At 50.3% G+C, this 12,321-nt stretch overlaps 6 protein-coding genes across 6 annotated transcripts in view; 4 read left to right on the top strand and 2 right to left on the bottom strand.

Annotated features, from left to right (window-relative positions):
• Window positions 1-244, top strand: part of Z518_06746 (uncharacterized protein) — a gene marked incomplete at both ends in the record, with an annotated part of 4,526 nt that extends 4,282 nt beyond the window's left edge. The window contains one exon of the mRNA XM_013414876.1: window positions 30-244. Coding sequence (XP_013270330.1) covers window positions 30-244 — 215 coding nt within the window. The remainder of the gene's footprint in view (window positions 1-29) is intronic.
• A 2,637-nt stretch (window positions 245-2,881) lies between these two features.
• Z518_06745 (uncharacterized protein) lies at window positions 2,882-3,244 on the bottom strand (the record flags this gene model as incomplete). Its single annotated transcript, XM_013414875.1, has 1 exon — window positions 2,882-3,244. The coding sequence occupies one exon, from the start codon at window positions 3,242-3,244 to the stop codon at window positions 2,882-2,884; it is 363 nt and encodes a 120-aa protein (XP_013270329.1).
• Window positions 3,245-6,108: 2,864 nt separating this feature from the next.
• Window positions 6,109-7,146, bottom strand: Z518_06744 (diphthine synthase; the record flags this gene model as incomplete). The annotated part of the gene is made up of 3 exons (XM_013414874.1): window positions 6,109-6,745; window positions 6,794-6,918; window positions 7,012-7,146. 3 exons carry the CDS (start codon window positions 7,144-7,146, stop codon window positions 6,109-6,111), a joined length of 897 nt encoding a protein of 298 aa, XP_013270328.1.
• A 1,145-nt stretch (window positions 7,147-8,291) lies between these two features.
• On the top strand, window positions 8,292-9,502 carry Z518_06743 (uncharacterized protein; the record flags this gene model as incomplete). Its single annotated transcript, XM_013414873.1, has 3 exons — window positions 8,292-8,570; window positions 8,622-8,822; window positions 8,873-9,502. The coding sequence occupies 3 exons, from the start codon at window positions 8,292-8,294 to the stop codon at window positions 9,500-9,502; spliced, it is 1,110 nt and encodes a 369-aa protein (XP_013270327.1).
• Window positions 9,503-9,822: 320 nt separating this feature from the next.
• Window positions 9,823-10,503, top strand: Z518_06742 (uncharacterized protein; the record flags this gene model as incomplete). The annotated part of the gene is made up of 1 exon (XM_013414872.1): window positions 9,823-10,503. The coding sequence occupies one exon, from the start codon at window positions 9,823-9,825 to the stop codon at window positions 10,501-10,503; it is 681 nt and encodes a 226-aa protein (XP_013270326.1).
• Window positions 10,504-11,259: 756 nt separating this feature from the next.
• Window positions 11,260-12,321, top strand: Z518_06741 (uncharacterized protein; the record flags this gene model as incomplete). Its single annotated transcript, XM_013414871.1, has 2 exons — window positions 11,260-12,161; window positions 12,213-12,321. The coding sequence occupies 2 exons, from the start codon at window positions 11,260-11,262 to the stop codon at window positions 12,319-12,321; spliced, it is 1,011 nt and encodes a 336-aa protein (XP_013270325.1).

Here is a 12,321-nt window from a genome sequence, read left to right as displayed (position 1 = left end):
TGGTGCTGCTGTGGACTCGACCAACAAAGCTAGCCGGACACCGCTGTCATGGGCCTCAGAGAATGGACACGAGGACGTGGCCCGCCTCCTGATTGAGAAGGGTGCTGCTGTGGACTCGACCGACGAATATGGCCGGACACCGCTGTCATGGGCCTCAGGGAATGGACACGAGGACGTGGTCCGCCTCCTGATTGAGAAGGGTGCTGAACTCCTGCGACCTCCTGCAACCCACCATAGGCGTTGAGGGGAAGGTGAAATGGACGCAGCCTTGGGGGCGAGGGGTATAAAGCTTAATCTCGTACTTGCCATCTGCTCTCGAGCACAACTTGCACAAAACTGTTTTTCGAAGGCATCTCTCACCTTCAGTATCATGTGTTGTCTTTCCGCAGCGCCTTGCAACAATCGGGCTGACGGACTCTTTCTAATGACATTCTGACGCAAATGTCTTCACTTACGCCTCACCTCTAGATATCATATTTAATTTGGAAGCTTTATGTTGAATGAGGGTGCAACTTGAGATGTGTTGAATGCTCTGTTTTCTATCAACTGGACGGACAATGTGGGTCCCTCCTGTTCCATGAACTGTCGCAGAACTCCAGGTACAACAACTCCGTCGTACGATCAGTTATCCACTTGTCAGACCATCTACAAACGTAAACCTTGTTCGACATGTTTAAATACGAATCGGGGGAGCTTGTATGTCATAAGAGGATACTTCAGATTATGTTGGAAGGGGGATAGATAGCATTCGAGTGTTCACTGATGGTGTCTTCTGAAGGTATCGTCCGCCCATCTCCACATGGGCCATGGACTGGATCCGATCAGGCTGGGGAGGCTGCGCCGTACAGGCTGCCGACCACTGTCCCCGATCCCACTCGGCCACATGGTCTACGGATTGGATCCGATGGCTGCGGTATATCATGGGATCCGATCTAAGGACAACCTAGATATCGAGGCCTGCGCCATACACTTGTCCCCCGTCCTACCCGCCGTCCTACCCGGCCATAAGGTCCACGGATTGGATCCGATGGCAAGGGAGTGCCAACATCTTCACGTGATGCTGCCAAGCCATTGTCACACGTTATTGGCCAACGCGACAGTCTTGGCGTCGTCACGCGCATTAAGTTATAATCACGTGACTCAAAATTACGTTAGGGTAAATATTTATTCCACCGCAGACTGCTTCAAAATTGACGCCAAATCTTGTCTCAGCATCTCAGACCCTTCTGGCTTCTGGCCGCGCCAGAAGGGTCTGAGCTCTAATACGTGTAATGGGCCTTTCTTAACGTTCGTCAGATCAAAAGTTTTACTAGTAAAATTCTCTGCACTTTCATAGAACTATACTTCACCGTAGCCGTCATTCAAGTCATTTAAACGTATTTCAAAAATTACTCATACTGATTATATGTCATTACATAATGAACGCGAAGGACAGGGGTTTTCGCGTCCTGGAGCTCAGACCCTTCTAGCGCCGCCAGAAGGGTCCGAGATGCTGAGACAACGCCAAATCGAAGTTGACCTGTCAAAGACGAAAGTTAGTGAAAACTGGGTTTTCGTCGAACTGGTAGAATCGAGGGACCTCACTAGTGTTAGATCATAGGTGGGACAAGAAGGTAAACGTAGTGCTCCAGCCAGTGATTGTGGAGTCCTATATGACGTATGACGTACCGCATATTTTTGGCGTTAGCCCAGTCTCGAGCTTAAGCAGACGTATCTCTGTGCGGTTCAGACTGCAATGCCTTAAAATCAGAGTATTTGTCAAATTAGGCGCCAACTCGACGAGTTCGGAGATGCTAAGTTTAGCGATGCCGGTTTTCGCGTCGATATCCGCGATCATCGCAACACTAGGAGCGTGGTTACATGGGATCTTCAGGAGTGCCCAGGTGTTGAGATCGATAGGGGTGGTCTTCGAAGTGAGAAGGGGTAGCGTGCCAATTCAGCAATCGCCTAGTTAAGTAGCGAAGCAGAGCGTGGACCAGGGTAGACTAGAGCCATGGGTATCTTCACGCTTCCACGGCACTCTCTACGCATAGTCGGACAAGGTTAGCCTCTGGACGCCATGGAGGAACAGCAGTGCTTATCGGCCCAGAAGCAGCTATAAACAATTCGCTATAGTATCGGCGCGTGAACCGAAAAACAAAAACAAAAAGCGCGGTGATTGCATATACACTCGTAAATCCATCCACCGTTACGATCGCCGATATTGCCTCTTTCGCTTCTTTTACTCCCTCCGTCGTTACATTCTACGCATCTGTCTGCTGTGCCTCTTTCCCTTCTTATCCTTCCTGCTCTTAGGTCCCTTATTTTCCTTGCGTTTATTTGCTTTCTTTTCCCTCCCTCTCTTTGCTCCCATGTTTTCTTCTTTCCTGCTTGATATGTATTCTGGAACCTGAGGCGGAGTGTGATTTTAGGCAGACGGGCCCGTAGTCGAATGCGAGGGCCATTTTGAACTTGGCAAGTGTCCTCTGGATCTAGAGCTCATTCTCTCTCCGACACGTCTTCCGAAACTTGGTTCTTGAGTATCTCTCTGCCTCGCTCTACGCTACCACAAGACGGGTCGCGTTCAGCGCCAATCAGCGTTGTTCCGCTCAATTCGCTGGCCGCGGAAGTCCGGCGACGCGGACGGGGAAGGCGACGATGAAGACTAATGTGACTGGATAAACTGGTCAAACAGCGTATCGAAAGTGGGATCGTAGCTGGCGTCCTCTCGCGGGCCCCTAAAGTTCGAGCCCTCTTTGGCGACCGTCGCTTTGCTTCTGCATTCAGCGAGGACGCCAAGGCAGAAGGATGACGAAGAGCGGGAACGAGAGAAGCAAGAGAATAGACTGTCACGGCGGGCGCACGATGTCGGCCTTTCGTCCACAGATCGGTTATCGTCAGATCACCCGTCTCGTTCGTCAAGGCTACGCGAATCGCACTCGGACTCGGCATCGCCGAGATCAATCATCGTCAGATCCGCTGCCATAGGTAGAAGGGAATCGTCCGACTTCATCTCCGACTGGACGTCGACCAAGTCGACGATAGGCAGAAGAGAAGGAGAAATTGTCGGACTCGTCATACGCGCCTTCTTTCGTGGCCGGACAGCTACTGAACATGCCGTATTAAAGATATGGCGGAACATACTCGACAGCTTCCACTCGAGGATTTCACCCTTGTTGGAAGGCTTCCTCTTACGACCCCGCGACGCGGGCTCATCCGCAGCATTTGTGGATGGGTCGTATTCAAGGGGGTGGAGAAGATCCATCGTTGTAGATTGGTCAGGTCGTGGCCGTCGATGAAGTGAAACTGGAGATCGCGATTATGTTCGAGAGAGACGTCACACAGCGGATGTGGACACGACATCAGCCGGCGGAATCTCTATATTTCCTTGTTCACCTCTGTCTAGAGGTCAAATCTCGACTCCACGACTGTAATCGGGGAATGCTCAAGTGAGCTGGCCGTCGATTTTCCTCGTCTTGACCCGCAAATAATCAGTGGGTGTACATTGATTGTGGTTGAGTACTCTCGAATTGAAAGGGTGCTCTGACTGGATCCGATCAGAGAATAGAGCCCATCTACATAGCTATCTGAACAGTGTCCGTCAGCATTGTTGCCTGTGCTGTTGTCTGTCTTGTGGCCATTTGGGGATGCTTGTAACCTAGGGGACAGCCGCCTCATGGAATTGACAGGAACAGGGGTCCAAGGAGTAGATTTGCTCGCTGGACCCTCTATATCTTGAATAAAGAAACGTCGGTCTCGTGGAGAGGTCTGTTCTTTTGTTGCACGGTCCAAAATCTGGCGAAGCCAGTCAAGACCTGATGTATCATCGCTCCACCCATTCTTTGAGCATGCGAAGAATGCGAGATGCTCTGAATCATTGAACTCGTCAAGCCAGGTGTCCTGAAGATCGTATAAGGCGCCTCGATAGATAAGAGCTGGTGGTAAGTGTGACCCGTCAGCACAGATAAACGCGATCAACGTAATGAATTCTCGGCTTCCATCCTGACTGGCGCCTGCGATACGCTTGCTTTTTAGATTCTCAATTGACATAATATGCTTCTTCGTATGTGCGATAGGTTCATGTCAAACAATCAGTGGATGTATGGCTACTGTTCAACACCCTGTGCTGTTGTCTGCGTGGTAGCCTGCTGGGTGCTGTAGCCTAGGAGGCAACCGCCTCATGGAACGGACAAGAACAGAGATTATAAGTAGAATGGGTCCATGGAATAGATTTGCTTGCTGGACCCTGAGGAATGTGATCCAAGTTGCCAAAAAGGTGACGGGTCAACGCGGAGTGACGGCCACGTGGGTGATCTGAGTATGCCAAGGAAGCATTGGGTTGTTTCGTAACGCTCGTGCAGCCTTGCGTTATACCAAGGAAATTGTGGGATCCTGCGTCGGTACGTATTCAACCGTGAAGTGGAACCTCCGGGAAGAGCCTATCTTGTACCTGGATATGTATGCGTTGCCAGTAAATAAGGGGTTATCGTCCTGAGCAAAAGTCACATGAAAAATAGGGGTCATCGTTGGTCATCCCTATTAATCCGAAACCGCCTGGAAAAGGCAGCCCATGTCCATGTGCCCTCTAAGCAGTGCTTAAATGCGTACTGGACTTAGATCTGCCACTTGTCCAGAAGTGTGGGAACTTTATGCTCCAAAAACTATCCACTAACTGATCGTGAGTTTACCGGCAAAAGCTTTCTATCTAGCAACCAAGAACAGGAGGAAGATGTACCGCCTACGGAAGAAGTATTCTCGCGGCACATTTCGACTTCGATGATATGAAAGGTGTGTCGAGATTTGATGCGAGTGTGTGGAACCTGTCTTGGGATTCGTCGCCGTTACCTAGATCAGCCAAAGCTCCCCCTAAGCCTTACACGGACTATTGGAAGAACTGCATTGTCAATATAAACGACGAGTCTTTGGTTTTGAGGAATAGATATGTCGCCGTCCAGCTTGTGCAGATGGTGCATGCAAGACAACAAGAAAGTCTCGACATAATCGGAGATGAGATCCAGGCAAAATATTCAGATCGACAAGCTCAATGTCGGGCATAATGCCTGACGTTGTGGATGAGGCCAGTCAACGACTGCTCTCATATTTGCCATTCAATTATGGCTTCATTTGACACCGACACTCAACCATCCGAAGCCTCAATCAGCCCTAAAACTGATCCATTGGGTCAAGGTCCAACTTCCAGCCGAGTTGCCGTAAGGGCAAATCAAGAAGGGTGCATTGTCCTGTGATTTCTGCATCCCCCCTTTTGTAAGAAAAGTTGAGATGATGATCGTGTGGGAAGACGACACTGCCCTACACTTGATAAATTCCTCCACGTGTTTCGGCACGACTGTGTTAACTAATGCGAGGAGACCCCGAGAGGCTTTCGATGGTATAGTCGCTGATGGGTTTTAGTCGTCCCTTTTCTCCAGGCTTCGTCCGTGAGACACTGGATGCACATTATCTCTTGTTCAGGCCACTGAACCGCGGAAATCGAAACGGAACGAGTACATGATGAAGAAGAGTCCACACCTGGTTCTTAAGCGGGCGATGGCGAAACAAGCGTCTTTTGGCCTGAATGGTTATCGATACTGGCATTAACGCCTATCTAAAACTCAAGCGGCGTACAACAAGATGTCACCAAAAGATTGGTAACAGTGGTGGTTCGATAGGAGAGATCGAGTTCAGTGGGCGACATTCTGAACGGCATTCGTAGTGTTTATTCTCACGGTTGTGTTCGGTGTAATTGGGAATGTGGCAGGTATCATGCAAGCTTGGATCGTATCCCAGGTGACAAAATGACGAGGAGTGAAAAGATATGTGTCCTTCCCTTTATGCTCCGGCTTCAGCATGGAGTTCTTTGAAATTGTTTCGCACTAGTTGAATTTGTTTTCAAGAGCTCCGCTGAAACCACAGATACTTCCTGTTGAACACATTGCCGTCGAGGTCGCTGTACATGATCATGATCAACTCATGGAACCCAGGCATTTTAGGTTAGAAGAGTCGGGGAGTGTCATCTGACTGCTCATGATAATGTCCATTGTGCAGAATGGGCACCCATTGCACGTGTCTCGGGTTAGCTCAATGAGATTGCTGGAGCTTTTACCCTCTCGTCAGCACCTTGGTCCTCGGTTAGTCTGACGAATGTGATAAATCATATGCCCGATCGTTTTGTTGTCTTCGTTCATGATACTTCTTCCAGCTTGTCTCAAACGTCTCTTCATTCACAGCGAAAGCTTTGATGTAATCTTTTTCCAGCTCATGCGCTCTTTTACCGAGGAGTACAACACTGTGGAGAGGAGGACCAAGATCAATTTCAGACAATTCCTTGAGTGTTCCACATGCGAATGTTTGGTCATCTGCGCCCACTCTCGCACACCCGATTGCCAGACTGTCTTCACTGTATACAGCTTCATTCTTCTCTTTTTCAATTTCGAGCATTTGCTGTGCACATTGTGCAACGGTCATGTAGCGTGGAGGCTCATAGATTTTCCTTCCTCTTGCCATGTTTTCAAGTGACTGTTCTTTCACTTTTATATCCAATAGGACCAATGTATGGAGACCGATGGAGACATTTTCGCGGATTCGATCGTAGAAACTTGCAGGTTTCCAGGTATCGGTGAAGAAGACCATGGACACAGTTTGTCCAAAGTTGTACAGCTGCAGCCCGGAGGCGCCAATAGCGTTCAGTATCGAGGCATTGGGAATCGATTTCGTGGGGATAGACAGCTCCTGAGCGCGGAGGACGAGATCTGTATGTGTTGTGGCCCTGGATGGTTCATTAGCAGTGACAATGGTCTAGACGAGGTTGACACACCCAAAAGGGTCCCCAACAACGAGGAATGCTATATCGATCTTGTCTGCACCCTCGAGAATTTCATCGCTGGATGATTCAACCATTTCCCGATCTGCCACGATCACCGGGCGGCTGTAAAATGACTCCTACCGTAACTGTTAGACTCGACGAGTTTGTCGGCGACTTTGCAGCCACCGGTTCAAGTATTCGAAGGTTCATAGACGATGACGAAAACGGACCAATTTCTCTTTTCCCACATGGAGAATGCTCGTGTATGCTTCGAGGTAAACTCGTTCTGCGCGTTTCACTACTTCTAAACCTTTCAGGGTGATGTCAGTCTCGTCAGCGAGTCCGAGACCGACGAGGTACAGCATTTCGACTCGGGTTTTACATGGTCGCTCTAGGAATGGCGAGTTGGAACCTTGTGGTCCGGCCGGGGGAAATTTGGTTTTGCGGGGAGAAAAGGAAGAAGCGGGAAAAACTTCGGCCAAGAAGGCAATGCCAACCACAACCTGTAACAATAGACGCTGACAACTCTCATTCATCCCTTCTTCATTTCATCTTTGCGCATCAATTCAATACGCTTCTCGAGATGAATCATGTATATGTCTTCGTTCCCATGTGAATTCCAAAATAGACGAGTCGGGGTGCCGGTGTAAATCTCAGATTACTGCGCGTGGCAAATGAGTCGAGATGGGGAGTGAGAGGCCAGCAAAGTACAGGCAGGAGATCCAACAGGTGAGCAATTCGACTTCTTCCTTTATTTGTCTTTGTATCTCTCTTGTCCGTTGCTCGCGAAAGATCCATAAGGAAGCCTCAGGGACGACTTGAAAAAGATCGACGTCACACTGGACATTTGGATGAAATAGGGCGAAGTGACACAGTCATCCTGTGCCTGGGACTGGACAGGAAGATCATGGGCAACTTCTCTCGAGAGCCCGCTGGAGTGTATGACACCACTGGTTCAGAGTTCTACCAACTCTGGTGCCATTGACTCTGGAAACCCGGAGCTCTGGTCACGGCTTGGAAGCCCCTGTCCTGATACCGTTTTCGCTGTATCGGATGACCAATGGGAACGACGCAGAACACCCCAGAGACCGAGTGCCGAACCGGGCGAGTGACAACGTTCGAAAGTCGGATCGATTTGATTGCTTAGAAAAGGCTGCCGTCAACAATGCGAATGAAAAATTTAGAAGAAAGCATGAACCATCCACACTAGCACCACAGCCTTAGCGGCTGGCCTTTCGGCACCAAGAGAAGTTGGCCAGTTAGACCGTATTATCCTTTTTGATGATTGACACCGTCTGCTTCATTAACGGCACGGGCGATCTTGCTGGCTGGACCATATATGGAACTGGAATACCGTACCTCCGCCGCCCGGACTCGGTGTTTGATAGACAATGCCATAGTCGTCGGGTCACTTTCCTATTCACTTTTCTTCACCCGAGGCCTCCAGACTCAACCTTCCTTCCTGCTCCTGCGATCGGTAATCCCGGCCAGCGAGCTAGACACCAACGACATGGATGGCGGCAAAGATCCGGACATTGACCAGAGGATTTCAACTAGCCTCGTTTTGGGAGATACACTGCAGGACATGAACAACAAATGCGGCGTTCCTGGATCGGATTTTCACCCAGATGTCCAGTCTTCGATCATGCCTGGAGATGAAGATGATTTTATGCTCAGGCTAACTCATGGGATCGAGCAGATGATGTTTGTGAGCGGTGAAACGGCCGAACCAAGTGTGGAGACGACATGGATGATTGAAGAAATTGTGCGCGAACAGGTTCTGGAAATGGTATGTAGCACTGAACGCCACCTATGTGAGCTTTACTGATATGAGAATTAGCTCACTCAAGCCACTGCCCTCGCACACCGTCGAGGTTCCAAATCCATCTCAATCGTCGATCTCATCTTTCAGATCCGTCATGACAGAGCCAAAGTCTCTAGGCTCAAAACATTCCTTTCGTGGAAGGATGTGCGCAAGAATGTCAAAGATTCGGACGACAAAGGCGGAGGTGATGCTGGTGACGTGGGTGATTTTGACGAGGTAAACAAGCGCTCTCCACCTTGCCGTGATCGTGAATAACAAAGACGTAGGCATCAGGAGGAGTCAATCCATCGGCCCCTCAAAAATCAAGTGCGAACAAGAAGGCCAAGTTAGTCCTGCCCTGGGAGGTCCAGTCTTTCTACGCAGAACTAGTACCCGAAAGAGACGACGAAGAAGACGAGGAGGAGGAAGAACAAAATGAAGCCACACTCGCCCGTCTCGCTTCTGCCGATGAGCGCACCAAAAATATGACCAAGGATGAATACGTGTACTGGTCCGACTGTCGACAAGCAAGTTTTACGTTCCGCAAAGGAAAAAGATTCCGAGAATGGGCTGGATTTGGCACCATCGTCGACAGCAAGCCAAATGACGATGTCGTCGATATTCTTGGCTTTTTGACGTTCGAGATCGTGCAGACCCTGACTGAAGAGGCGTTGAAAGTCAAAGCTCTGGAGGACTTGGCTAATAAAAAGGCAAATGGAGGTCGAGGTGATCAGGAAGCGCTGAAGAAGAGAAAGAGAGAGGGGTGCAGTTTGTTCGAGATGCCCGAGGAGGGAAGAACGCCTGTTGAGCCCAAACATGTTAGAGAGGCGTTCAGGAGACTGCAAACAGTGCCTAATCGATACAAGTTCATGAGGCAAGGGTTGGCAGGAATGAGGACCCCATTGAGGTTGATATGATATATTATTATCAAAAGGTACCTGACAGCGGTCGGCAATTGTTAGCAAGGCTCTCTTAGCGCGCGACGAGTCATGGATCAAATGGAACAAGGCTGCATGACTCGTGAATTTGACCCCCGCGCCACGCCACTTACAACTGCATAGCTTCTTTCCTGCACATAACCAGTGTATGCCCATCAACTTCCGTACATTCTCACCTCTGCAGTTTATCCGTATCTTCGTCATCGTCAATCTCACCACCTACATCACCGTTAACGCCTATTTGAGCCAGGCCACCAAAGACTCCACCTCCCACCAGCCTCAGGCCGAGAACCGGCAAGATGGGAGGCAAGAAAGGCGGCGAGAACACCAAGAAAGCCGCTGGTAATGCACGCAAAGCTGAAGCCGCCGCACAGAAACAAGCAGCCATCGACGCCCGACTGGCCGCCGAGGAAGACGAGAAATGGTCCAAAGGTGCCAAAGACAATCGAAAGAAAGAAGCGGCAGCGGCCAAGGCTGCGGAGGCAGCAGCGAAAAAGGCTGAAAGAGACGCACAACTAGCAGAGGAGGAGAAGAGTCAGCGCAGCACACCCAAAGGTGCCAACAAGAAGACAGCAGAGAAGAAGAGTCGCGGTACACTCGACCTTGGGCAGTTGGACGGCGAGCCGAGCGGGACAAGTGGCAAGGAGAAAGCTCTCAACGCTTCGGGCATTGACAACGCACTTGACGCGCTGAGCTTGACGGGTTCTGCGAACGACCTCAAACTCGACAGGCATCCGGAGCGGCGATTTAAGGCGGCGTACAAGGCATTTGAAGAGCGACGTTTACCGGAGATCGAGATCGAGCATCCTGGTCTACGTAAACAGCAGCGGATTGAGATTGTGCGCAAGGAGTTCGAGAAGAGTGAGGAGAATCCATTCAACCAGGCTGGCAACATCAGATTCGACGCGAGTAAACAGGAAATGGAGGAGACGAGGAGGAAGGTCAGAGAAGGTGTAGAAAAGAGACTGGTTGAAAAATGAATGAACAATGATGGAAGAGGCTTTAATTGGGGCGTCACCTTCCAGTCTACCAGTCATGACAGGATGAGCGGGCCCGCGTGGGAGATGCTGGTCATTTCATGGCCCCATGCGTTCATTGTCTGGACATATATGATGAGCTAGGTCAGGAATTGACAACCCTCGGCTCCCTATAGGAGTGAAGGATATGGTAATGATGCCTAGACGTTCGAGAATGCACGATACTGTGCTTTCCCGTCTCCGGCAAAGCTGGATCCGTCTTTGCTTCGCCTTCAAGGCGTTGGAAAGCGGCGGGTGTCAGGGGCAGGAAAACACTGGAACTAGAGTTAGAAATTGGCAAATGCTTGCTTTCGTTTCAAGATCCATTCAATTCATCTACCTCCACCTCGATCTTGCGCCTAGAATTGGAAATACTACCTCTCTCGTCTGGCCAAGCGTGCGAGACACACCATGAGAGGGTCTAGCACAAGCCATAGACGGTTTAGATGTTCGCTGTCGTTTGCCTGGGGAGGTTTAGTCTAATACCAATGTTCGTCCGACTCCGGGTTGCGCAACCGGACGAACAATCAATCCGTCGCGTTGCGAAACACATTGCTACGTGCGCAATGGCATCAAATGCATGCAACAAAAGAAAAAAGGCATTTCATACAATTTCTATTAAGAAGCCCGTGTTGTTCTCTCATGATGACCTTACATCTGTTCTCACACACGCCTCAAAGTCAAGAAAACACCCACCAGCACCTTACTTGAATGGACCAAATGCTCAAAGCTTTCGGCCAGCCGTTTCATCGACTGAGGGTTCCAGCTCCAGATTCTTTCAAGGGACAGACGGTATTGGTTACCGGATCGAATACAGGGGTCGGACTTGAATCCGCCCGCCATGTTCTACGCATGGGGGCCGCGAAGATCATTCTCGGTGTCAGGACTCTCGTGAAGGGAAAGGCGGCAAAGGAAGACCTAACTGCATCAACGGGGACACGGCCTGAGAGCATCGAGGTGTGGCAGGTCGATTTGGAGTCGTTCGAGAGCGTCAAAAGCTTTGCGACACGGATGAAGAGGTACATCGAAGACGAGGACGGACAGCTGGATACAGCCATCCTGAATGCCGGGATGGCTTCGGGTCAATGGAATTTGACGTCTGACGGCTGGGAGAGGACACTTGAAGTCAACGGCTTGTCCACGGCGTTATTGAGTCTCCGCTTGCTACCGTTGCTCGTCACGCAATCAAAGAAGAGCGGGAAAACCCCCCACCTAGTCATCGTGGCGAGCGATATGCACATGTACGTCAAGTTCCCGGAGAAGCACGCAGACAACATCTTGCAGAACCTGAATGATAAGGCACAATGGGAGAAATCTCAAGCCCTCGGCGGACCAGCGGAACGGTACGGCCTCACCAAGCTGCTGGACATTTTCGTCACTATTGAGCTGGCGAAGATGATGTCAGAAGACCACCAGGGCAATCCTCCCGTCATTGTCAACTGTGTCACACCGGGATTCTGCAAATCCGAACTCCTCACACGGGAGCCGGCGCCACTGATTTTGAAGCTCCTCCAATGGGCCACGGCACGAGACGTGAAAGATGGCAGTAAAGCCCTCGTTGATGCGGCTGTTCGAGGCGTCGAGACGCACGGGCAATGGTTGGAGAATCAGCACATTACCGAGTAGGTTGATTGTTGGAAGATACTTTTGATTGGTGCTGACTGCTGAAATAGCCCTGGTGCAAACGTGACGAGTCAGGAAGCGATCAGGACGAGGGAAAAGGTGTGGAAGGAGATGCTCGAGGTCCTTCACAAGGTCGACAGAGAGGTTGCCAGGATGTGA

Source organism: Rhinocladiella mackenziei, assembly GCF_000835555.1.
Source record: "Rhinocladiella mackenziei CBS 650.93 unplaced genomic scaffold supercont1.5, whole genome shotgun sequence".
In the NCBI taxonomy this organism is placed as follows: domain Eukaryota; kingdom Fungi; phylum Ascomycota; class Eurotiomycetes; order Chaetothyriales; family Herpotrichiellaceae; genus Rhinocladiella; species Rhinocladiella mackenziei.
This window is presented reverse-complemented; position numbering and strand designations above follow the sequence as displayed.